General features: G+C 33.9%; 2 protein-coding genes across 2 annotated transcripts in view; one reads left to right on the top strand and one right to left on the bottom strand.

Moving 5' to 3' along the window:
* Nucleotides 1-1,324: 1,324 nt before the first annotated feature.
* ArfGAP1 (ADP-ribosylation factor GTPase-activating protein 1) lies at nucleotides 1,325-14,631 on the bottom strand. The gene is made up of 8 exons (XM_089646147.1): nucleotides 14,335-14,631; nucleotides 12,100-12,267; nucleotides 11,771-11,884; nucleotides 10,548-10,741; nucleotides 7,368-7,491; nucleotides 6,216-6,338; nucleotides 5,332-5,483; nucleotides 1,325-4,776 (listed from the first exon to the last, which is right to left on the bottom strand). The coding sequence occupies exons 1-8, from the start codon at nucleotides 14,392-14,394 to the stop codon at nucleotides 4,620-4,622; spliced, it is 1,092 nt and encodes a 363-aa protein (XP_089502273.1). The 5' UTR covers nucleotides 14,395-14,631; the 3' UTR covers nucleotides 1,325-4,619.
* A 2,139-nt stretch (nucleotides 14,632-16,770) lies between these two features.
* The window catches only part of LOC149412292 (solute carrier family 35 member H1), a 28,539-nt gene continuing 17,830 nt past the window's right edge, over nucleotides 16,771-27,479 (top strand). Inside the window, exons 1-3 of the mRNA XM_089646077.1 lie at nucleotides 16,771-17,215; nucleotides 19,177-19,464; nucleotides 21,587-21,839. Of these exons, the coding sequence (XP_089502203.1) occupies nucleotides 17,024-17,215; nucleotides 19,177-19,464; nucleotides 21,587-21,839 (733 nt within the window). The 5' untranslated portion in view covers nucleotides 16,771-17,023. The remainder of the gene's footprint in view (nucleotides 17,216-19,176; nucleotides 19,465-21,586; nucleotides 21,840-27,479) is intronic.

Raw genomic sequence — 27,479 nt, 5'->3', positions numbered from 1 at the left:
TACACACGCCAGGAATGCGTCGTTTGAGGCCAATGGGTTAAAGACAGAATTTCATGGTTAACTTTGATTGCAGAAAAATTTTCACCATCGCAGCGCAGCACTTTTTTGTTGAAATCTATGTTTGATCCATTTTATGGTTTCTGTTTTATGAAATACAAAACATTTTGTTGACTAAATATTGTTTAAAATTCCAAAAGAGAATTTTTTCCTGTGGCGCTTTATTTGTCCGCGGTATGATGCTTATTTTGCATGGATTCCAGTTTATAAGGATAAGCTTCTAAATTATGTTTCTGAAAACATATACTTAACTATCTCCTGTTCGCCAACGTGTCCATGAGGATACTATCAAAAAATCATTTTTCTGAATATAACTGCATAGCTATTCTGGGGAAACTACTTACAGTTTATTTATTATATAAATATATAAGTAAACACATTATTTGGTAAAATGATACAATATACAAAAACATCACTATGCAAAAAACAAGTAAGTTATTACGAAAATAGAATCAGCTGGCGCATGGCAAAAATTTAGCATCAGCGATCAAGAAGTTAAAAACAATTTAAAATAATTAAATTAATCAGATAGTGCATCAGCAGGATGCTGCCTGATCATTAAATAATAATAATAATCTCTCAGGGTTCCGTGATAAAATATTGATAATATACCTAATAAATATTAACGTTTTCAAAATCTGTATTAGAAATTACAAAAGGGTTTCGCGACAAACTTTTGTCCATCTATTTTGAATCAGCCACCCAAAATTACAAGCACATATTAACAGTTCTTAAATATTTCAAAATGATAAAAATTGACAGCATTTATTGGTTAGGCCTTGGAGATATTAAATTTTCGCCTGTGGTGCTTTATTTTTGCTTTCTTTGATTGTTTTATTAACAAAAATTACCGTTTTAGAAAAATAATAGGTTTGCAACATCACCGACTGCAGAGTAAACCATGTCAAGCTGTATGTACATACCCCTGCGTTCTGCGAACAAACTGAAAATGGATAAATTGGCCCTGTGGCTAAAAACCTTAATCAACACCGGTTTAGGAGATATTTAGGTTCAAGTAAAAAACATTTTTTTTGAGGGTACATAATATTTATTAGGACAATTTTCTTAATCATTGAGTTTTATTTTTTAAGTTAGTCTTGCGGTACAATTTGACGAACTGGTATGGTAAATACTTCCACGGTATGGTAAACCGTACCACTGCATAATGCACAGAAATTGTATTTAGCCTTTCATCTTAAACGTATAATCATGGAAAGCTGCATATTTTTTATGCGTACATGCATTGCGTACATCCAGGTTACTCAAACCCTTCTGGTACCAAAAATATGGTCATGTGGTTTGCTTTCAGCTAGTTGAAATATCCCAGATTTCATGTTAGCTCAAGTCTATTAATTTAAATGGCTATGGTTTCCATAAAAAGGTGAATGAGAGATAGAAGATGATCTTATACCAATCTTATATCCAATTGCCCTGAAATTACCCAGGCTTTGTTACGGTCACTTGGATGGCTGACATGTGCGATGGGTGTAAGTACAACTAACAATGGGTCAGTAGTACATAATGATATTGAGACAGGAATCATTTTTCGGGATAAGAAAACACCAATCTGAAGAAAATGAAGAAACACGGCTTAACTATGATTTCAATGTCCAGCCTTGATGGGAAGTGGGCTGAAATGCTAGGAGGTTTCATTATTAAACAATGAGACATTGCCAAATACTGAAGCTGTATTCTACTAGATAAAAAAATGCTATTTCCCCGCACACATCATGTACATCGTGTACACAGCACTGTTCACTGGATGTCACTAAATTTAAAAAAAACCTTTACATTTCAACATGAACATTTCAAATGGCATCCAGAGCCGAGAAAGTCCGCTCAACACAACCCTTTGGCTTGGACAAGTGTGATGAAAGAGGGACAAACTGGAAGCCACAAAGCAAAGGCGTGGGGAAAACAAGGAAATTGCTAAGCTAGAAATCAGGACATGTCCCGAATAGGCCTCACATCTGGTAATCGCCAAAATATCAAACACATGAAAGCTGTCAAACAGCTCACCGTAAGTGAATGGGAGAAGAGCTATTTAAAGCATTTGATATTGTACATAGTAATTTAAAAAAATCTAGTGATATTTTCCTTAAAAATATTAGAGTACTAATTTATGAAAAAATTATAAATGCTTTTGCATTTGCATATTTAAACTGTCCTGTATGTTTAGAAATGATTAGGTCCTAAAACATCTTGGAAAAACTAACTAAACCATACATGCGCTGTATTTAAACCCTTTCGAATTGAACTAGTCAACCAAAGTAACTTAAAGAAAAGTTATACACTCTCATTATTTACATGATAAATTTAATATACAGTAGAACCCCGATAATTCGAACCCCGATAATTCTATATTTTCGCCAAAAAAAAAATCCACAGATAATTTTCTCCGAAATTTCAATTTACGCGGAAATATATTGTATTTTTACTAAATTTACTTCGAATATCTGAGTTCAAAGATCGATTCACGTGGAAATATGACGTAGTTTTACGAAATTTACTTAAAATATCTGAATTTAAAGGGTCGGCCGCAACGGAAATCGGTCGCGAAATTTCGGTTTACACATAAATATATTGTATTTTTCGAATATCCGAGTTTAAAGGACCGGCCGCGACGTTAATCAGCTGCGAAAATTTGATTTACGCGGAAATGTGTGGTATTTTTATGAATTTGCTTAGAATAACTGAACTTGAAGGGCTGATCGCGATGGAAATCGACTGCAAAAATTCGATTTAAACGGGAATAATTCGTATTAACCTTTTGAACGCGTTAATTTGCTCCGTTTTATCTATACCCGTACGCGGTACATATTTTCAAATACCTATGCATGCAATTAAATGTCAAATTATAGCATTCTGGCATGATTTATTGGACTATATAGACAGAACAGATTATTCTCCACAATATGAAAACAAATCCTCGTGTGTCAACACTCTTAGATGTTTATAAAAACAAAAACATAAAATTTCATACAAAGACGTACCGTATCTTTTGAATGTGGTCCCGCCATTCACTCGGCGTCATAAATAAACCACTCTCGGTGTGTGTGTACTTAGGCCACTGTGTTTATAGACACAAGTGGGACACCATGATCACTTATCATTCTTAGTTATGAAAAGTTGTGAATGACAAACTAGTACTAACGCCATCCGTTGACAAAAATGTAAACTAAAGGACTAAAAGGCGCGAAGAGGCGCACTTGGTTATCGATCTTTTTTTATGAAATACAATATTATTTTTGAGAAATTCTTGTAGATGTCAGCATCGTGATAGTTCAACAAATGTCCAAGTGAGCAAGAAATACATTTATGACGAAAGAGAGCGGGAATATCGGCCGTCAAAGTTGCCGTATCAACTGTTGATACAGCCGCGTGTGAGTATAGACTTTTTGCCGTAACAACAGTTGATACGGCCGCGTGCAAAGAGTTAATACAAGTTTACTCCTAAGATACCACCCGAATTTGAAGGGGCGGCCGAGGAACTCGATTTTTTCCCTTTTTTTTTTTTGTTCATAAAATTTAGAATTACGTGGGAATTCGAAATTTTATTTTTGATGTCCGCTGGATTTCGAATTAACGAGGTTCTACTGTATTATTATTTTTCTAACTTCAATGTATAGAAGCAATAATATTATGTTATACTTAGCGGCCACATGACCTAATAAATATTTGTGTAAGCATTATTATGTATCCGGTTTCGTCTGGGATCCAACACTTTATGTGAAGAAAAATCTTATCAAGCAACTGAATTATTTGGAACCAACAATAGGCATCTTGTCAATTTTTGTGACTGTTAAATAGATTATTCAAAGCTAAAGATAGTTGTATCGACCTAGACAGAAAAAAAAAACTGCAAATTTCACTTTCAGCACATAGATTTTCTGTTTTATAATTAAGATTAAAAAGTAACAAAGAAAAGCTATATTTTAGTTTTGCCTATTAAATAGTGTAACAACTATTCTGTATTAATGATAGGGTAATTTCAACTGAAAACTTTACACAATAAAGTTGGTTCGAGGAATTGATTCCGATGGAAAATCTGTTTTGCAGATTCGTCTCCATTAGGTAAAAATATTTTTTTAAAGTTACCCCTACGCCTTTGTTGGGAATGCAGTGAAAAGGATAAGCGTCTATATCAACAAAAATATGACATGTGCAAAAGTTCAATTCGGAACAGTCAACAATATTATGTCTAAATATTGAAGACAATATTAGTGATTTCTAAACGAAAATCTGAAACAGAAAAATCAGAAAAGGATACTGTCACATCTAGGACTCGAACCCAGGAGAGATGTGACAGTATCCTTTTCTGATTTTTCTGTTTCAGATTTTCGTTTAGAAATCACTAATATTGTCTTCAATATTTAAATATTACAATTTGAGGTTTACTCAATAAAGTTATTCCGAAAAATAAATATTATGTCTATTTAAAGGCAAATAATTTCATATGTTTTAAACTTATGATTATGTTATATCTTTTATAAAGTTCTCAGTTCCTTTCATTTATATAAATTAATGCATAGATATTTGACTATTTTCCTATTAATTTCATTCTAGCCGTTCAGTATATCCCAGGCAGCATCATCCGTTGCTTTGAATTTGCGACTCTTCACATCGAGGCCAGTTTTCAAGTCGATCTCTTGAACTGCTTTCCTCGAACTGTGGGTGCTTTTGATGGGTACAAAGTCATCTGCTGCCGGTGCCACATCCCTGGAAAAAAAATTAAAAATGATGACCACTGCCTGCAATAAATCTGGACTGAGTGTAATGCTCAGAAGATGACGTACACAGAAGGGAAGGCCATGAAGACATGTGTTGTTTTTTTTTTGTTTAATTTTTTTCCTGTTTATTCCAGATCCCACATTGGTAATGTGTGCCTCAATGGGTGCTTAACCTGTGCTGAGGCCCCCTAAGACTAAATTTGACTTAACCTACGCATTATCAAATCTACTAATATCACAAATAAATTTTTATGGATATTTTTTCGAATTAACAGGGTTCTACTATATCTGTTCAGTATATGTAATAAAATGTGCAAGTATTCTTCCGATCTAACAAAAGCAGAATGGAAATAAATTTTGTGGTTTTAAATAAAGTTGTTTCATTTAGTATAATTGTTGCAAAAGCCATTATGTACATAGTAGCTTTTAATTAACATTAATCATTCAAGGTCGGCTCCCACATGCATGCGGGAATTACGAACACACAATAAGAACGGTGCCCAGTTATGAAGTGGTTAGTAAGATACATAACTAGGTTGCTTACCAAGACGGGGCCGGTTCAGAAACAGAGCTCTTCAGAGCGCCATAGGAGAGCTCAGACTGGTAAGTGGTGTGAGCCCCACTGCCCGGGGACACACTGCCACTGGCCGAGTTGTTGACTCCACCAAGGCTGCTCCAGCTGCCACGCGAATTGATCTGTAACAGATCGTGATTGCACGTTGCAAACAAAATTAAACCAAATTGGAAATAAAAAATGCAAAAATCATAACTATTTGGGCTACAGCCCTTGGAGAGTACTTGTCGCCTCTGGGAAACCACGACTCTCTTATTTGCCTGTTTTTTATACCTAAGGTATTTCTGTTTCAAACTCTATCTGTATCATATCACATGTAAGAGAATAATGATTTTGTAAAGCAAAGATTTTTCGTACGGGTAGAGTTATAGTTTCCAGGTGGCGACCAGTATAAAAAAAAATTGCCCATCAGGCTTGTAAGCCGATCACAGATCTCAGATAGCCGCGAATCGACGATAAGCATTAATCATTCAAATGTTGCCGAATGTCGATTTGATGGTCTTCAAATGTGAAGGAGTTGGAAACACCCCAATTTAATGTTTGCCTCAACACCATCCAGCCTCCTAGGGTATTTATAAGACAATGCGTGCATGAAACAAGGAGTTTATGCTGAGATAGAAAAATTATTTGGTTTCCATCCTCTGTACCTGCAGTGAAATGGTGTGAGTTAGAAATAGTTAGAAATATACAAATTTTCACAATTCAATCAATACACAGAGGGTGGGCGATATAAGTCTTTGCTCTTGATCCTAAAGTGTAACTGAACGAAATTTTGAACAGTTGATGTTTCTATTAAAACACGTAATCATGTTAATATTGACTGTCTGAAATGTATTTAATATTAATAATCTTACCTTTTCATTGACATTATTTGCCATTTCAAAGACCTTTTGAGAAGCAAGGCCTCCGTACTTTACAGCGTTATCACTGGCTTTCTGGGCAATCATTGAAGCCGATGCCGTGAACATTGACCAGCCCTAGAACAATAAGATAGTCAAATGTTTATTTCATATAACACAACAAAGACATATTTCAAAAAAGTCCTGACTATGAAATTATGACAGCAACAACTCGTCGTTGACCCACCATCTTAACGCGAATAAACATCCAAGTGTATTGATTTGAGATTTTCACGGCTAAAAGTATTATGGTGATTTATTTTTGGGGTATTATACCGTGTTGCGCTACCTCCTTTTTTAACCAACGTTTCAGACAGCGTTACATTAGAGACTGTAATGATGTCTGAAACGTTGGCTAAAGAAGGAGGTAGCGCAACATGCCATAATACCCCAAAAATAAATCACTATCATACAAGTGTATTGGTCGCTGTAAGCACTTTCATATTTTAAACTTCAGCACAACTTACTACGTAAGCGTTAATTACCATAAGTTGAATGAATACATAAACATACTCAGGAGTGACTTCTCAAAAACTTACATAAGTGGTAAACCAAACTTCCTAATGTAACGCTAGCCTGAAAGACGCAGCCCAAAAGATAATTACATCATTTTGGTGTAAATGTCTCCTAAATATTAGCATCACTTAAATCGATGTTAATAATTTGTGCGCTGCAATTTTAAATCAGAATCTTGGCAAATTACGGATATTAAAATGCATAAAAATGTGGTTTTTTCAGTAAAAATTTCAAATGTACTCGCTCACTAGCAATGACATGGAAATACTATTATGGGCAGTATCTTATAATATTAAATAATATTTTGATGATTTGTATAGCGCCGTTTTTGTGCAAAATCACCTCAAGGGCGCTGAATTATGAGAGAAATAAAGACTAACCAATAAGTAAGATGAATTAATTTCTTTTAACAAAAAAAAATACAAAAGTTATGAATTTTAACATGTGATCAAAAAAAGGTCATGTAAAAACAGAAATGACCGTATATTTGAAAAAATATATTTCTCAAAAAACCATTAAACACAGTACAACACATGCAAGGACAAAGAGCCACACGTAAAGATATGTTTCATAATAATACTTAAAACTTACACTAGCTAGTGAAGTCATGGTGTTATCAAGTAGCTCCTTGGAGTTCTGCCCATTGCTGTTATTCTGCTGGTTGTAGTTGGTGTTTCCAAATCCTGTGTAGCGGTTCTCTGAACTATTCGAGGCACTGAAAAAACCAATTGTTTTATAATAATACCTTTTCTAGGCAGTTTCACCTGAGATTTGAATTGAAAAATATGAAACAGTGACTGTAAAATGCTTATTTGGTGGGTGAACGATATTGGCGACACTTGTGCGCACGATTTTATACTAATATTGGGTCATGGCCCATCTCCCTTATTTATAATATTATCTTTGTGGGCTATATAAATAGTTTTAGCTGCTTTAGAAAACGGAATATGTACTGCTTTATATTTAAGAAAGTGTAGTCTAGTTCAGTGTTCCGCAAAGTGTGCTCCGCGGCACACTGGTGTGCCGTGGCCATTTGTAAGTGTGCCGCGAGTCCCGCGTCACTTCTCACAAAGTGCTCTGTAAATCGGTCTTTACTTTTCTGTGCGGCGCGGCGGCCGGAGGTGGCGTGGGTGGGATTATCACGTGATTGCGCACGAGCTAACGGGGTGCATGCGCGTGACAATATAACATTACGAATTACGACGGCGACGTTGCGCCCGCTTGTTTAGTAGTCATTCGTTAATGCTAGTGTTTGTTTGTGTCGGCGCGAACTTAATTGACTTTTTTAATTGCAAAAAAATATCCCATATTACGTGTATATAATGGATAAATTCGTTAAACGTACCGCAAGTTTGTCAAGTGAAACTAATGATTCCCAAGAAGAAGGAGAGTCAACAAAGAAAAAATCTAAGCTTTTTGATCGGAAATACGATGAGAGCTATGTGCGTTATGGCTTTATATATTGCGGTGACGAATCGTGCCCAATCCCAAAATGTCTTGTTTGTGGAGAAACTTTGGCTAATAATTCGATGGTGCCCAGTAAACTTTCACGACATTTAACAACTAAACACCCATCGGTGGCTCACAAAGATAAAGCCTTCTTTCAACGTATGAAAGACCAGTCTAAGAAACAGGTAACTCTCATGAGTTCGTCTTTCAATACATCAAGCAAAGCGCAAAAAGCAAGCTACGTGATCGCTAATATGCTGGTTAAATCGAAGAAACCTCATTCTCTCGCTGAAACTTTAATTTTACCTGTCTGCAAAGAAATTGTCAAAATTATGATTAGCCAAGAAGCCGCTAAGGAAATCGAAAAAATACCTGCCTCAGCAGATACGATCTCACGTCGCATTAATGAAATATCCGCCGACATTCAATCAACGTTAATTGAAAAATTAAAGCTAAGTGGAGTTTTCGCGCTACAAGTCGACGAGTCTACTGATATCAGTGGTCACGCGCATCTCATCACAAATGTGAGGTATACGGATGGATATGAAATAAAAGAGGAGTTTTTATTTTGTCTGCCACTACCTGGTTATACCACCGGAGAAGAAATATTCAGAGTAACAAACCAGTACTTCAGTGAACACAATTTGGAATGGCGCAACTGCTTAAGCATTTGCACAGACGGAGCAGCAGCTATGACAGGAAAAATTAGGGGATTTATAACCAGGGCTTCTGAAAAAAATCCTAATATTAAAAATTTACATTGCTTTTTACAGAGAGAGGCACTGATGACGAAGTCTCTGCCTGATGAATTGTTGTCTGTCTTACAAGAAGTCGTCAAAATTGTCAATTACATCAAGTCGCGACTGCTGAACTCTCGTCTGTTCAATTCATTGTGTCAGGAAATGGGAGCAGATCATCAGTCACTTCTGTTTCATACAGAAGTACGATGGCTTTCTCGCGGAAAAGTGCTTTCTCGGATTTACGAGCTGAAAAATGAGACCCAGACATTTCTAGAAACCCAGGGTTCAGACTTTGCTTCTCTATTTAAAAAAGAAGAATGGGTAGCAAAACTTGCATATCTGGCGGACATATTCGCTCAATTAAATGAGCTGAACAAAAAAATGCAAGGAAGAAATTGTAACATTTTAACGTCTTCGGACAAGATTGAAAGCTTTCGCGCTAAGTTGGTGCTATGGATCAGCCACGCTACCAATGGTTGTAACGAAATGTTTCCAAATGTCATGGCTGCCGATTCAGAAAAAAAAGTGCAGGCTTTGATAGTGAAACACTTGGAGCTGTTAGCAGAAAAAATGAACTCATATTTTCCTAAGTGTGACCTGCAACCTATGGACTGGGTAAGAAATCCATTTTCGGAAAGCATTTCCCTTGAACATTTACCAATAAACGAGCAGGAAGAATTCATGGAGCTTAAAACTGATCGGACACTAAAATTAAAATTTTCTGAAACAGAGTTAGCACATTTTTGGCTCCACGTAAAAAATGAGTATCCATTGCTGTCAAAGCGAGCTATTGCAATTCTATTACCATTTGCCACGACCTATTTATGCGAATTGGGGTTTTCAACTCTCACAACGATAAAATAAAAAAAAAGAGAAAGCCTGAGGACGATCGACGAAGAGATGCGAGCAGCGTTATCAACGATTGTTCCAAATTTTGAACGTCTGTGTTCAGTTAAACAGGCTCACATTTCGCATTAAACATCTTTTCATGTTATATTGATTTTAATAATAAATATTAATAAAATATTGTTTTTGGTAAATTTTGGTTCGGAGTGGCCACGCTTATTACGAATAATTTTTAGAAAAAAACTTTAGATATGCCGTAATTACTATAAAAGGAAACTTTTTGGCTTGGTGGCGGCGGAAAAATATGCATTTTAATTATCAATTGCGTAAAATTAAAATTCACTTCTCGAACCGATTCGGTGACAGTTCGCGGTCATTCTGTCACTGTTGTGTGATAAATATCAACCATAATTACACAAACCCGGCTAGACAAACCCTGCTTTGCCAAACAAACTATTCAAAACCTGGGATGTTTTTTTAAATTATGATGACATGCAGCTTTCGTAGTTTAACCTCAAAGTTCGCCGTTATTCGTAATAAGCCTAGCCAATCCTATCCAAAATTTACCTTGTTTTTTTTTTCTTTGGTGTACCGTTAAAATTTTTTGATTAGTTAGGTGTACCGTGAACATAAAAAGTTTGCGGAACACTGGTCTAGTTAACAGTTGTTTTTAGCAGTTCTTTGGTCAACTTATTATTGAATAACTGCTAATGGTAATATTATAATATGTACTTACAATGAACTGCTTCGATTCATCCCAGTTCCGGAATCTTGATAATTTCCTTCATTTGAATTGAAGTTGGAATAAGATGTTTGATTGGAGCTGTAGGATTTCCCTGATAAAGATTCTGTCTCTCCCTTAGAAAGCCCTTTTTCGAATTCCGCAAATGCAGACTCGTCCCATGGCTTTCCTTCAGAAAGCGTTGAGATCTATAACAAAGGAAATATTATAATAATTTTTAGAATTAGAACAATATTAACCCTTTCCTTACAGTACTAAAAACTCCCTCACGGGTCCGGTGATGTGTACTGAGTACACATTTACAATGTTGTCATTCTTTTAACCATTAGGAGTCGGAGTCCTGCAATTGCAGTGTTGAAGAATTGTGCTCACACACATCATGAAACACTACAATACTTATGCATTCATTTTGCCTTTGGATATTACTTCTGCTGGTTTTTTTAAACACAAAAATCAAAATGTCACTTTATCAAGTATGGTATTTTCTTCATGTTGGCCTTAACAAAAATGTATGTATTTTTATTTATTGAACATTCTTGCCGGCTCCCATGGGTTAGTTGGGTAAATATCAATAATTTACATTTTTTACTTCTGTAAATCATTTTATTAATAGTATACAGGGTGTCCGGGGATAAGTGCGCTAAGTTTGGGAGGTGATTCTACATGATAGTAGAAGTAAAAAAGATAACTAACTTTTTTCGACCAATGCTATTTTCTTATACCAAAATATTTTTCCATAGAATAATATTTATTTTCTAATACAAACAATTTTTTTATCTAAATCTAGCTTAAAACATTGGAATTTCTAAAAATTAATTTATTATTTTTACTTCTAAAATCATGAAGAATCACTCTCCGAAGTTAGCGCACTTTACCCCCTGTATATGGACGCATGACCTTAAGTAAAATATTACGTATTAGTCCTGAAAATGAGGAAAAACCGTCAGCCACGCATAAAATGCATGATAGGTCCATTACAGTTGGCAGACCACCAGCTACTACTGACAACTGCTCTCCATGGCACGGTGAGCAAAACTCCGTAATAATTGAAGACATGTTAGGTAGGGTTAAAACCAATCTACTGGTATGATAATATCTAGTACATAATATCTTATAATCTGGAGATTACGATTCATTTCTTGAATTCAATTGGTGAAGTGTAAAATTGTATTGCCATTATTTTTATGTTGTACAATAATATATTTAAAATATCTTACCTTATGTCTGTATATAGCAGCGGCCTTACTGTTGTAGCGTTGGCTAAGGTTGGATTCATTTTTCCAGTCAGGTTGTTTATTGAGAAAGCTCCTAGCTCTGTCATTTCCTCCAACCTAGTAGAGTAAAGACATTATTAGCATACATTGATTTTTTTGAAAATCAAGTGTTGATTGAGGTTTGTTACAAATAACAGATAAATTAGAAAAGATCTCTATTGTACAGCAAATATAAAAACATTACTATGTACATATGTATCCATATCTGAAAACATTGGGGTTCTGTCAAAGTTTTATTATTATTATTATTATTCATACAGTCAAACACAAACCTTCATCTTTTCTAATTCTGATGGTTTCCATTTGTCCATGGTAGCAGACCGCACAAAGGACAAATGCACACCCAAACTCCTGTGTTTGCCAGAACACTCCAAACATATCCAGATACCGTATGTCACAGACACCCATTGTGGGTTTAAAGTTCCGCACTCAAAGCATTGCTGAAAAAAAAGATAAAATAAATCCAACATATTGTTCCAATGATCCGCACACAGTTAAATACAAATTGAATAAATAATTACAACATTAGAAAATTCGATTTTATATATGAAGATTTTCAGGAAATTTCAAATTAGCCGCACGAATTTCCTGAAAACCTTCATACAAAAAACCAAATTTTCAAAAAAGAAATAAAAAAGACGTTTTCGTCTAAAACAACATCAATAATACCATTTTTTGTAATATTAGCACTCTAGTACACCCAAAACTTTCACTAATCCACCACCCCGAAAACTGGGAAAGTGTTCATTAAGTGAAAACGGCGGGGTACAGAGCTTACATATGCAAAAAAACTTAAACCGGTACGTCATAAAAACAAAAAAACACCGCCATCAGATCTTTTGTAATAATTCAATTTTTTGTTTTAAAGTTAAGGAGTCATGTGTTTGTTTGCGAGAAGATTGCATTTTGTAAACAAAATCAAACAAAAAATGTGCCAGAAAAGAAACAAATAGAACACAAGGGACAGTTGCTATAATACACAGAGGACTTACCGAAATGTACTAAAACAACAATAATGAACCCTGGTGACTGATAAAATGGTCAGTTCTAACAAGCTAGATGGCAGTATAGTAACTGTGGAGTAAGATAACACAACCCATCGGTGTACATAGCTTGGTGCTCAAGTCTAATACTACTGAAATTGACATATGAATACTGGCGAATTACGGAGCTTTCAAGGACTGTACTAAGATCACAATACAGACTTTCACAATGCTGAAGTTAATGATACTGCTGTACGAATTCTTTCTATTTCCACCATTCAGCGAACCACTCAGATATTTAGACATTAACTTCCACTGATTCAAATATTACATCTGTCAATTAGTACAAACAATTGGAGAGAAATGCAAACATGAACAGCAACGCCGCAATATTAACAGCTACTCTAAAGAACACATATGTTGGAGTCCCTAATGAACACCTTTGAAATATTTTAAACATTGGAAATGTAATGGAAATGGCTACCATAATATGGACATGTGCCTAGTATGGTGGCTGTAGAAAACAAACAAATGTAATCATTGAAATTTTTATGAATAAAGGAACACCAAAAAAAAAAAACCTATCGATGTAATAATTACAACTGCTATAAGGGAGTTTGAAATAGATAGATATGAAAGCTAAAAATTACTTTTAGAAGAGATTCGAATTACTCCAACCTTCGCAACAAAAGCTGCCGCATACTCCCAAAATAACCCTTTTTACATGAGAAAACATTAGGAAACATCATAGCCAATTATTTCTGTAACATTTGCTAGTTCTGCTGACCAAAATAATTCACTATCATGCAAAATAAACCGCGGTAAATATGTTAAAGTATGCCACACTTGTAACAGATGAATTATTAGAAAAATTACTACTGCGAGAATTAAACCGATTTAACACAAAAAAATGTTGTTAGAAATGTACAAAAAAATAATATTGTATTTAATGAGTGTGGCAGACTTAGACGCATATACAAAATACGCATCAAGAGTATCGCATCCATATAAAATTAATTGTACCATAAACATACATAATAATGTCATTATGCAATCTAATAAAACAATGTTAAAATGTATCCAATATCTTGATAATATAATCACTTTATTTAAACTGTATGCCTTGAAACTTTTAAGTTCCCTGTACAGATTGTTGGTGAATATTTATTTGCAAGGTCGCTACTTTCCAAATAAATATCCAAATCTAAATATCTGATGGAGATATACATAGAATGAAAAATAATATGAACCATTTTATCCACAAAAACTAAACATTACCAATTTGAAAAAAAAACTTACAAATTAGCATTAACCATATAAGTATTTAATTGAATAATTTCACTCTTATTTCATATGAATTTTGTTGAATTAGGGACGGATAAAACAGATAAGATTTCGACTTCAGAGAACAGAGATTGGTGATAAGAATATGAAAAGCATCACCATTTAACTGTCTCGAAGATGTCGTAGATTAGTCAAACGTCAAACTTCACTCGACTGGTCATTTGGACATGGGTCACTTACGTTATTATCGTGAAGAAGCCTCAACTCTTGTAACTTTCGACGCGTGTTAGGAGACGCCATGTTTTTTTAGATCAACGAACACTGGAGAAATCGCCGACAGCTGGAATGACTTTAGAAGCTTTCTTTACTAAATTACACTAATTCTAATGTCCGGCGGGGGTCACTGAATAGCAAACTTAATAGAAGAACCAGAACACCATGGGCGGGTACACTCTGCAAGTCTTGCCAAATGGATGCGTGGCAAAAAAAGGTTCACAATATTGCAATATTAAATAATCACTCTGGATTCTACTGACATTGTCGTACATAGACAATGCGACGAATGTAGATGCATAAGTCCGACGATCGATGCATTCTTTGTCTTTTAATCTATGGTGTTGGTTTAGTGATGGAACGTTGAAAATGTCATAAGTAGTAGGTACTTTTTATCGTGATTATTATTAAATTTTATGTTGAGTCTTATGACCGTTTTTTCAGTGCATGCAGGAATGTTGTGGCCCGGAATTTCGGTTTCTCTTTGCTCGAATTGAGAGATATTTACGTTCGTCAAGTTGCTTTTTGGTAGGAATCCTGACGAAATAAGCCGACTGATATCATTTCTAAAACTTTGCTATAATGAGTCGCATTACTACACGATATCAACATCCCTTTTTCCGCACTCGATTCAATTTTTCCGTATTCTGAATATCCCGATCCGCGTTTATGGGGTCGTGTTTTAAAATGTCAGAAAAAAATAACTGCACACTACATAATGTTATATTATATTCATAGTAAAGCCTAAACACAAGAAATAAAACTAATTAGATACGTAAACTACAAGAATATTTAAAACGCGTTAGTTTACTGTCGGTTTGTTTTTGATTTTTTCCCATTTCCGTCGTTAATAATGGATTTTTTAATACATAACAACAATTATATGGCTTCAAGTCACCCTATGTTCCAAAACTATAAATGAAACTTAAATAATATTTAATATCTGAGCAATATCAACACAAAAAAATATCCATAGAAAACATTTTGCAAAACAGGATTGAATCTTGTTATTTTATATAAAGTGACGTCAGAAGCCGCACCAAGAATGTGTGATGGAATTTAATTATTTTTTAAACAAATTTTAATTAATAAACATATAATAAAACTTTTATATTCCTAATTGGTGTATCCATATACAATGTTCCCAATATTTTCACGGAGAAATTATAAAAGGGTTGTTTTCAAATCATGCATATAGGCAAATCATTTTAAAGATCGCACGTTTAGTTGAATTTGTGCACACCGGTAGTGTACCAAACTGGTTCGAATTAGTTTTCAATACCCGTCAACAGTCCCCTTTTACCCCTTATTGGTCCTACGATGCAGTACACCACTGCACAAAATATCTTTATTCTGATTTATTTGTGAACATCTGTTTCTTGTTTCTTCTAACAAGTAAATTCGTTTCTAGAGGAAAACAAATAAATGTATTCGCGTGTGAACAATGTATGTCTGTGTAAAAGAACTGTCATACTGTCCAATTTTCATAATCCTTCGGACAAAATAGAGTGATTGATTGAGTAGATACTTACACATTATTTTGGTTTCAAAATTTAATTAATCGTATATTGGTAGATGATTACAAAATAGTTTTTCAATTGGAAATGCGATTTTTAATGGAAGAAAATTCAGTATTGGTGAGCAGTCGGGAAACACGCCAAATGTTCGCCATAAACATATTTACGTACACGTAAACCGTTACATCATTTGTCATACCAGAAAAGGTCGTTTTTGAGTGTAACAGCTGGAATATGTGGAATGGTTTTCCGGCCTCAGTGTTTCCTCCCTCCTAAAACAGGTTCACTATTTCCTTTCCTCAAAAAGACTCCCAGCACCACATTCACAAAGATGATATAGGGTCTAAGGAAAATTATTTTCCTCAAGGTCTCTTGTGCGAAGTAAATGTCTTAAAAAATACACATTTTGCATTATGTTCCTTTAATCACGATGGTGTCAAAGTGAATAGTTTGGTCTTTAAACGAGATTTTTTTAAAGATTGAATTTATTTGTATAAGTATCTGAACTATGTGCGTATGCTAAATCAAAAATTAGTTCAAATTTTACTTTGACAGATTGCAACGAGTCTTGTTAATTAGTTTTTGCGAGCCCATCAGTATTATTAGCCGAGAACGAGTCAGACCACCACAGACTTAATGAGGTGATGTATCGTTAGTACAGAAAAGTTGCTAAATTATCAGCCAAGTGAGACAACCGTGTCCTATCAGGGCTACTTTTCGAGCAGAAAATAAAACATCGCTTCTACACACACCTTTGGACCACCCTATTAACTATTGTGAGCTGTGAGGATGATGTGGCGTTCGCTGGCAGTAGCGGCTAGGTACTTTGTGTGCTTTATCTTTTTTGACAGAAAGCAGAGTTGCATTTTCTATGGTTTCACAATTATTTGTCACTCAAATTTGTTGTCATACGTTACGGTTTCCGTAAAATTATAAAAATGTTTATTTGAGGCGTGTAATTATATTTGAAGTTCGGGCTGAATTTTTACGATTTTTCCGGAATACTACTAAGTGTTTCGCGTAGATTTTTAGCACTGTGTTCAACTTAAATTTATCTTCACCTTCGTAAACATCGGTATTCAAGCCGAGGAGTGTGGCATATGTTGGGACATGCTAGTTGTTGACATTGACCTGTCAATATGCCAATGGTACGCTACGAGCAAGTAAATACCAAAGCCGATGACAAGGAAAACGATGAAGCTCCCACCAAAATACAACCGGGAATATTCAGCAGAGGGTGTTTTCAGAAAACCCTGCAATCGTTATCTTTTATATTGATATACTTTGCATTGTCGATCGGTTTGACGTTCTACCAGAGATGGTTGCTGAAGGTATGTTGCAATGCCACCTCCGCCTTTTTTCAATTTTATGTTTTGTAAAATATATATTTTTATTACCGAAATTTAAATACTGGTACCTAGAGCTATATAGTTGCGGAACATATGCTTTAAAAACGAAGGTCATGTTGATATAAATGTCCTTGAATTGCGCTAACCTCGTTTACTTTTCCTATACGGAGACCTGTTATTTAATAAAAAGTAATATACAACTTATTCAATTCATTAAACTCATTATCAGGGTGAACAATATACTAAGCAGTCATATCACACGCTGTGCATTGCCAAACTTCTGTTGACATGATGAATTTATTTTAATTTGTTGAATGATATAATTTATTTTTCTATCTGGATTTAATATTTGTGTAAAAAATACTTTTCATTAATATTAAATTACTGAAAGAAATTTTGAACTAAACCTTATATTATAAACCATATTATAAAGGATGTTAAAAGACGTATCTGACTACTTTGATTCCTCATTGTGAAGAGTAAATAATGTAGACAACTTTTTGGATTTGTGATTCCTGATTGTGTGGAGTAAAGAATGTAGACACCTTTTTTGGTCTTCAATGACTTTTTTCCCCAGTTAAAACATTAAAAAATCCACGGATATGACGATTGGGATAAGGGTTTGATGGTTATTAGTCTGAGTGACTAGTGACCAGTGATGACAGGATAAGATTATTTTTTTTAGAAAAAAAAAGTTTCCAATCACCAATATTTCATATATATCTTTTACTCCAAATAATGTCAGAATCACTGGTTTATGTAAGTCAAGTATATCTCTGAATACCTTATATACTTCAAAAACTATAAATTTTCAGTATGTGTCTGGTATAAGTATAATATAGATTATATTTTTGAACCAACTGTGTAAACATAAAACTGTTTTCTCAAGGTTAAAACTGATATGAAGCTATGAACATTTCAAACATGACTTGTCACTTGTCCATGTTTGAGAATAGTCTTGCCCAAATACATACATTTAAAATATTATGTGAAAACTTGGGAATTTAGTACAATAAGGAAATGTTGCAAATAATTAGTAGTTAAAAACCTCTTTATTTTCAATTGTAAAGATTTGCGTATTCTGTGTTGATAGCTGTCAAAATTACAAAACAAAATATATTTGAGGTGATTTCAGCGCCCTTGAGGTGATTTTGCACAAAAACGGCGCTGTACAAACCATCCAAATATTAATATTATTATATGGTTTCATACATATTCATATTGAAATATACAGTTTTAAGTATGTAATATGGTTTCATACACTGAAATATGCAGATTTAAGTATTTAATATGGTTTCATACACTGAAATATGCAGTTTTAAGGATGTAATATGGTTTCATACACATAAATATGCAGTTTTAAGTATGTAATATGGTTTCAAACACTGAAATAAAATATATAGCTTCAGGTACTGATTTTTTTCTTAAATTTTCTCAGTAAAAATAAACACAAGATTTTAATTGCAACTAATCAGAAATCAAGTTTAAACGTGTCACAAAAGGCTGTCCATCATTCTGGTATAATAAGAATATTTTAAATAAAATTTTTGGGTTTCAGACCACTGTATTTTTTTGCAGAAAATTTAGGGAAAAGTTATTTTAATCTGTTTTTTAACTTTGATTAACTGTAATATTAAAATAGACGGTGTTGGCTCATTATCTCATAGACTCATAGGATGACAATACTATGAGTGAAACAATGCAAGGAAAACTATATTTATGTATTTGGTTGTATAAAACAGATACTCTGTAAAATGTAACTTATTAACAACACTTTTATAAAAGACCCTGTCTGTACGGCACACATACAAAAGAATTATATCACAACCTAATTGGGCAACATTATGAGATGGGCAGGGATAAGGCAGTAGGAAGGAATTTGTTGTAGCCTAAACTATTGTGAACTTACCTGGCTACAGCATGTTGTACAATGCACATTGCAGGGTTTCCACTTCCCCCTGTCGGTGGTGATCTACCACCTGATGGTGAAGTTCGGGCTGGCGGCCCTGCTGAGGTCGGTGATCTGCCTATATACCGGTACGCCGCGCGTTGTGCTGCCCTTCATGCTGTCGGTGCGCTCCGTGGCACCCACAGGACTCGCCAGCGGCGTGGATGTCAGCTTCTCCAACTGGGCACTGGAGATGGTAACAGTGTCCCTCTACACCATGACCAAGTCCACTACTATCATCTTCATCCTGGGATTCGCTATTCTCATGGGATTAGAAAGACGGGTAAAAACTTCTGTAATATAGTATGTGTATGCCATCGAAAAATTCCGATGTCCAGTAGCAGAAACTTTAAATGACTATCTCTACTTCTATTGTATGGGAAACTGGCTTGGTGTCATGAGCTGGGGCCAATACCGCGATGTCTAGAAGTAAGGATTGATATGTTTGCCAGTGGCCTCCATTCATAATGGTGATTAATTAATCATGGGTTCAAAACAATTTTTAGTATGTATTCAAAATATTTACAAGGGGCCTACTCTGTATCTTTCGGGTTACCAAACCAGTAAGTTTGTGGTTTAACCTTTCCTTGCCGGTGCTGTCAACTGAGTGAACATTGTCTCTAATTAATAAAATATCTCTGCAAATATACTAAACACAGGGTTAAAATTTGTTGGTATTCCTCCGCAATACATTTAAGAATTGCATTATGTAATTACAAAATATAAATATTTGCCGAGTGTACAGCACCGGAGGATGTGGAATTTTTTAACACCGTAAGGGAAGGGTTAATACGGGTTTGTGACATGGCTAAACCAGCTCTGGAAAGTTTCGAAAGACACAGAGTAGGCCCCCAGGTAACTATTATATTACAATGATAATAAAAAATTACCTGTTTATTTATCCATTAACCCCACACATGAGGTCTTCAGGAAAATAATTTCCCTCAGGGCCTATGTCATCCTTTGGGATGCTGTGTGGTTGGTCTTTTTTAAGGAAAGGAAGGACAGAAAGTTCTGGGAAGGTAAAGGGTATGAGGGTTGTGCAGGAATCTAGGGATCAGTGTGTCCAGGAGTGACATACATATGAAGACCAGTTGGAGAGGTCTCCCCAAAGCAGCCTCTCCCGATCTGTCACACCACACAGCTGGTGGGTGGTCGCATCCTGAACACACCTCACTTGATGAACCCAAGCACCCCTGCTAAGTCACCAAACGTAGCGAACCACTTGGGGTGACCTACGGCAGAGGTGTTAGTTAAATGGTTCCCAGGGTGGCAGTACCCAAACCCGCCTCCCAGATTGAAAAAAAAAGTGTGTCAATTTAAATAGTACATATTCTAGAAATGTATATCTTAATGTTTTCTTAACTTTAATTATAGTAATAATAGTATTTGGATGATTTGAATAGCGCTGTTTTTGTGCACAATCACAAATTTTTTCAAGGTTCCATAATTTTTACAGCTTCAAAAAATAAAATTTTGCTCTATTGTTAAAATGTTCAGTGTTTGAGTGGGAAGTTTATTCTGAATAATAGCACCAAAATGAAAGCTGTTTGTGAGACAAAGCAACAAACAATAAACAGAAACTCTAATAGGGTCAGTGTTGTTGCGGACATGTACATATATCAATAATATTACACTGTGTTGAGTCATAGACATATTGTCGGTTAAGAGCCACAAGCAGCTAACTAATATTTTTGAGAAAATTGAGTTTTTAATAACCAAGAACGTTCTTTACAATGTCATTTGTCATTAAAAAAGGCAAAATGATAAGTTGAATATTTAACATTCAAATTATCATTTCACTTGGTCATTAAAAACTCAATTTGGTAATAATTTTAGTTAGCCATTGACAGACGATATGCAAAATATTTACACATATTGATATTAATTTAATATATCCACCTTTGAATTTGCGCTAGAGCTTCCCATTCAATAGTAATTGGAAACATGAACAAACTCTCTGCTTTATATTTATGATGTAAAAAAAGCAAAAGAAATTGCGTTAAAAGATGCAGTTGGAAAATGTGTAATGAACATAAAAATTCAAAAGAAAATTTAAAATTTTCATATTGTTGTCGATCAATATAATAATATTATTATATTGATCGACAATCAATAATATTGAGCAAAATGTGGATTATTTTTGGAACATTGAACAAGTACTTGTATAAACTGTGGAACAAATAGAAAACAATAAAATAAGTAAGGGCACAGGATGTAATGATTACTTTTTTCGGTTTTTTTATGATACTAGGGTATAAATAAAATACATTAATAAGACATGGGATTAATCAGGTTTTACTTCCATAGTTGTAAGAAAGGGTTAGAAATTAAAATGGAACTAATAGCTGGATGTCATACATACCTTTGTAATTTAAGTTTTTTGATGTTTATAATGCTTCCAGTCGTGGTCGCTAGTCATGATAGTGGTGATGATAAGCACGGGGCTGGTGATGTTCACCTACAAGGCCACCCAGTTTAACACCCACGGCTTCATTCTGCTGATCCTCGCTTCGCTGTCCAGCGGCCTCCGCTGGACCTTTGCCCAGCTCCTGATGCAGAAATCCAAACTTGGGCTGAACAACCCACTGGACATAGTTTACTACGTCCAGCCTTGGATGATGCTCTCAGTATTGCCCATTTTTGTAGGCTTTGAAGGTAATTATTCGCATTTGTAATAGTTAAGCCTTTTAAGAGGCATTCACATTATTTATCAAAGCGTTTTGTCATGCAAACTAAAATACATTTTTCTATGCATTTGCAAAAAAATATTTTGTGTTTTACATTTGTTACAATGACGCAAGACTTGCCGGTTTCTATCCTAAATTAATTTAATAGAAATTAGGCGTTTCTTAAATGGTCAGACTGCAGAACGGAGCATAAAATTTATCTTATTCATGCGAGAAATTATTTAATTAGCTGCGGAATCTATTCATCACTACTTTACCATTACAGACTTCAGAGAAATGTAATAGCCGAACTTTATGGCTTAAATTGCAAACTACTGTTTCCTTGGGAGATACTAACATTTGTTATTCAAACAAATATGGAATAAATTTGTATATTCATAGCATTTTCTGTATAATTTTGTAAACTGTTTTTGCTAAATGCTAGCAGCAGCTCTGTATGTGCGATTATTTTTTTTAATATTGATAATGTTTTTTTATGATTATATTTCTGGTCTAGATTACTTTTTAATTATGATTAGGTTTTTTTGTGACAATACATATGTACTACATACTGATAAGATTTTTGACCATTCACTCTTTTTTTACGAGTAGGCTACCAGTCTAGTTACTTCTTCATTATATATCTATCTTGTGTGATCACCTGCATAGTTTTCTTTAAGCAATTATTAATCACTTGCTTATCTATTATCTAAACACATTTTACTCCACATTTTTTTCCTTAAAACACTTCAAATCGTCTATTCAATATGACTTATGAATTTAAAAAAATCTTGAAATGGCTTAATATGTGTTTAGAACTGGTAACTTCCTCTCCCCTTTTTCCTGAAAACTTTCCCCAAGAATTAGATACACCGTAGTCCCCCTAACTCTGAGCTCTGAGCCGAAGCATTTAATTTTTTAACATGATATGAAAATAAAGGTGCCAGACCTCAGCCAAGCTTTTGTTCTATCTAAATTCATTAAAACGGACCTTTCCCTTCCAAAAGGATTTATACTTTCATTTCCTGCATTTTTTATATTAAATTCGTGTATTTTTGTATTAAAAATGTGTTTTACGACACGAGAGCACACGACTGCGGTAATAATAACATTTGTATTATCAACATCACGTAATGCTTGCCCTGGTTTGGTGTTCTCATAAACTCAAATTTCTTATCTCATTAAATGTGACCAATACAAGGTCAAAGCCGTCCTCGTAACAATGTTAATAAATGTATTATAAATAATATATCTAATTTTGTTGAGATAGGTACACTTACTCGCGCCAGTGGACATGATAAAAATTTATGTTTACTTTTTTTTTTTGTCAAGTGAATAACGATTTCTCATTATTCTTACATAATACTGACTAATCATTTTGCAAACTTTTTTGAGGTCTGTTTTTGAATCAAAGACAGTGATTATGAACTGAATAAAAAAAATATATGTTACCTTAAATCTTTATTGTTTACCATACTTTACCTTAAAAATTTGGTAAAGGTCTGTTGTTTTATTTGCGTTTCTTACTATTCAATAATTTATTAAAATTAATTATATATAAATATATGTAATTAATTAAAACATTAAAATATGTATCAAATAACATAATACACAGTATATTCGAGCAACAAGCTATAAATTACATAAAGCACATCGTAGATTCGAGTACAAGCTATAAATAAAAAAGCATATCGTAGATTCGAGCAACAAGCTATAAATAACATAAAGCACATCGTAGATTCGAGCAACAAGCTATAAATAACATAAAGCACATAGTAGATTCGAGTACAAGCTATAAATAACATAAAGCACATAGTAGATTCGAGTACAAGCTATAAATAAAAAAGCATATCGTAGATTCGAGCAACAAGCTACAAATAACATATAACACATAGTAGATTCGAACCCAAGCTATAAATTATTATTTTTTCTATTAACCTTTATGTACCTGAAGTTAAAAAATTAACATATGATCTAAAGAAAGTCCGCTTAATATTCATTTTGCCCTTTCCCGTTACACAAAGATATTAGTTACTACCTTTTTAACCAGACATCGGCCATCTTCAGCCAGCAGTCAATCATTAAATAATGAAAACGATAAATAACTAACCAACCACCATGCCATTTCCCCGCAGGGGTAGGCAGAGAGAATGGAGCGCCAAACAACCCGGTCTTGGCACACACTCCTTGCCTTATTCACATTCATACATACTATTCTGACTCTTGACATGACCCGACTCGAGTATCTGATTCAGTTGGTCGTGCCATGTCTTCCTCGGGCGTCCCCGACTTCTGCTACCATTCACATTTGCATCGTATATTCTCCTTACACTCTTTTCTTTGCTCATTCGCTCTACATAACCAAACCATCTAAGCGTCCCTTTCTTGATCTTACTCACTACGCTTACATCAGCCTTGCACTCTTTGCGGATCTCCACATTTCTCACACAATCATACATGGTTTTACCACACACATGCCTCGGGGATCTTATTTCTACAGCATTCATACTTTCATCCTTTCTCTGCCAGTTCCATGCCTCACTTCCGTACATCAGGGTAGGTACCAGCACTCTATTGTGGACTGCTATCTTCGCTTCTTTGGTCAATTTTTTGTTAGCGCCAACTGCGTTCAGTCCTCCATTAATGGAGTTACCTGCATTAACCCTTCTTTCAACGGTAAATAACATATTACGAAAGCAAGCGTGACCCAAATATATTACCATAACCCTTTTCAATAAAATGCATTTTTTGGATCGCACTCGTGGATTTAAATAATTGTTATCTAGAAAAGTAGTGTGCATACATACGGGGATATAGCAAATCCAATGGTGGTGATGGGAGAGTAATTTCGGAATTTGGAATTTGATAAGTATTATTTAATATCTTAAAAAATAGCAATGTGATGGTTTAAATTTAAACGTATAAAACTGTCATTTGGCAGAAGTGTATTACCCCTTCGGAAAAGAAATGTTAAATTTTATGAACACAGAGCATTTATTATCATCATCCAAAGCCAATTCTGATTTCTTCTTAACGAAGCATCTTAACCGTTTTAGTTCTATGCTTATTTTGCTAGTATATATGTATATTGTTAAAGTTTTAGATAAAAAAGTATGGTATTAAATAAAAATGCAATAACTTGGTTAAATATGAACAAATTTTAATGATTTTTTTTTGCAATTAAAGAAGTAAAGAATGATATCTTATGCTTCTAATAAAAATATAATAATATGTCGCTTCACTACGTGGATTGTGAAGCGACATATTATTATATTTTTTTAGTTAATATGTCGCTTCACAATCCACGTAGACCCTTTTTGCAGAGAGTGCATATGAGGTTGGATCGACTTATCTCATTGGATACATCGTACGCAAAAGAACTAACATCCAACTTGTTGAAAAATATCGATACACTTTGTATTTATTTTATACACCCTAAAGTTTATCGATATTACACACCTTACTGTAACCTCACTTTTTGTCATTTCATATAAAATAATTCACAAAGTTTCATAACTTTTTACATTCCTGCTCAGATTTGCAAATAATATATTGTTCAATGTTTTGTGCTTTCGACAATTTTAAGACAGAAAGTCTTTACTCAAAAATACCAGGTATGGGAGGGACTCTTTTTAATACTTTTTAACCTTGCTGTATTATGTAGTATCTTATTTATTGTTTAATTTGTAGAACTCCATTTTAATTTTAAGTTTTTCTTTTATACATTCAATAATATTACTATTGAATTTACAAAAAAATAGTTTATTTATGAACAAGTCCTGCTGTGTAATTATTAATAGGCGTGACAGCTGTTTCCTTTCAGTTTGACAATTTGATAATGCGTTCAGAAAGCAAAGTAGCTATCATGCATAATAATAATTACACAGAAGAACTTGCTTATAAATAAATAGGTTTTTTTTAAATTGAATAATAATATTTTTGAATATACGAATGAAAAACTTTAAAAAAAATATGGAAATAAATCTCATATCAAATGTTCTGATACCTACCTGTTAATTTTATTATTTTTTGATCGGTTCCAACTTTCAGAAATGGAGACAAGATAACCATAAAAACACTTCATTTCATCGTAGTCTTTATATTATTATCTGACATTTATTTTTATGATTTTCTAAATTTACCAATTAAAGTAAGTCACATAAAGATACTATCATGATTATCATAAAAATAAGTGGGAAATTCATATTTTCACTAAATTATTAAGCGCTTGTTATATGATAGCGAAATTTCGCAAACTGTCAAAATGTCTTCATTTTTTTGTCACTAGAGGGCGGTAGTTGTACATTAATGAACTTGTTAAAATATAACGTCACATGTGCGTTTGTCGCAAAGCAATGAACGTATAATATGAATGTGAAATATTAAGTAAAACAAACAACTTAGTAAAAAGGTATGACTTATTTGCAGAACCTACTATTTTGGTAAAGCATTTAATTTGACATTTTTTATAAATGTTTCATCATTCACTTGCTGTTGTCATTAGTGCTGAGGAAAATTTCCGATACATATAGTTTGTTTTACACGGTGTTCGGAAACTCGTGGTATAAACGGTAAAACCCTTTATAGGTCATAAGCTAAAAACGGATAGTTTTGAGACCTGCAACATTAAGGTTTATATTTCTTTATGTTTACAAGTTATAAGCCCTTGGGTTGTAATCATTCTGAGGTAACGCACAGAGGTCTTGAATCGAACCAACCGCCCGAAGTTCGCACATGTTGAGTAAATTTACGAAAATCGCGTCCTGGTCAGTTTCTCTATAACATTATCAAAGCAGTTATTCCCCTGTAACGCAAATAAATAAAAGTACATTTTTCCTTACCAACCTGTCGTTTTGTAATGAAAACAATAATTTTATATCATTTTTTTTAAATGGACACGGTCAGAAAAAAACCCGCTGGAAAATCGAAAATTTCAAAAAAGCTAAGCAAAAAAAAGTTTTTTTCTGTTCATCAAAATGAATATAGAATACATAAATAAAACCATTAAGGGCGTATCGTTTAAAAAAAAATTGTCCTATAAAGGGATAACTTGTGAATAACCTTTCATTTATTGTCAATTTTGGGTTATGACTTTTTTTATTTGAGCTTTCGTTTTCGAGAAAATCGAAGGTAGATTTATTTGGTGAATTTCTTAATTTTATATTTGATAGAGTATCTATACATATTAATAACATCATTAATAAATTGACCTCGAGAAATAAAAGAAATTTTATTTTTTTATTTATATATTTGTTAAATTATTCTGTGTTATTTAGTACAACTAAACAATAATCTTTTTTCATTTATTCGTTACTTGAAGCATACCTTGTTTGGAGTATTTTTTCCGGCTGCCATGGATAAATCATAATATTGATCTACAAAGAGAAAAATAATATTATTGTTTGGAACTTTACAACACAACACATAGATAGAATATCTTTGATTTGACAACGTGTGAATGGTTACGTGTTTATACGCAGAAAAGCGATGGTATTGTTAATTTCCTTAAAAAGATTTTTTTATCTGTTTAATCTAAAGATAAAAATAAAAAACGGTAATAAACTTGTTTACTCCTCATAATGAAAATCGTCATTTTTCTCCCATAGTGCCAAGACGGTCACCGGTGACC

This window comes from Hesperophylax consimilis, chromosome 23, assembly GCF_061612785.1.
Source record: "Hesperophylax consimilis isolate HC1 chromosome 23, BYU_Hcon_1.0, whole genome shotgun sequence".
NCBI lineage: Eukaryota > Metazoa > Arthropoda > Insecta > Trichoptera > Limnephilidae > Hesperophylax > Hesperophylax consimilis.
This window is presented reverse-complemented; position numbering and strand designations above follow the sequence as displayed.

What these genes read in the sequence shown, in the direction of transcription:
- ArfGAP1 (XM_089646147.1), bottom strand. Translation starts at nt 14,394, where the DNA reads ATGGCGTCTCCTAACACGCGTCGAAAGTTACAAGAGTTGAGGCTTCTT. An exon ending in CAAATAATGTCAATGAAAAG is followed by an intron (nt 5,484 to 6,215) that starts GTAAGATTATTA and finishes GATCTGTTACAG; the next exon opens with ATCAATTCGCGTGGCAGCTG. An exon ending in TCTGAACCGGCCCCGTCTTG is followed by an intron (nt 4,777 to 5,331) that starts GTAAGCAACCTA and finishes TTTTTTTTCCAG; the next exon opens with GGATGTGGCACCGGCAGCAG.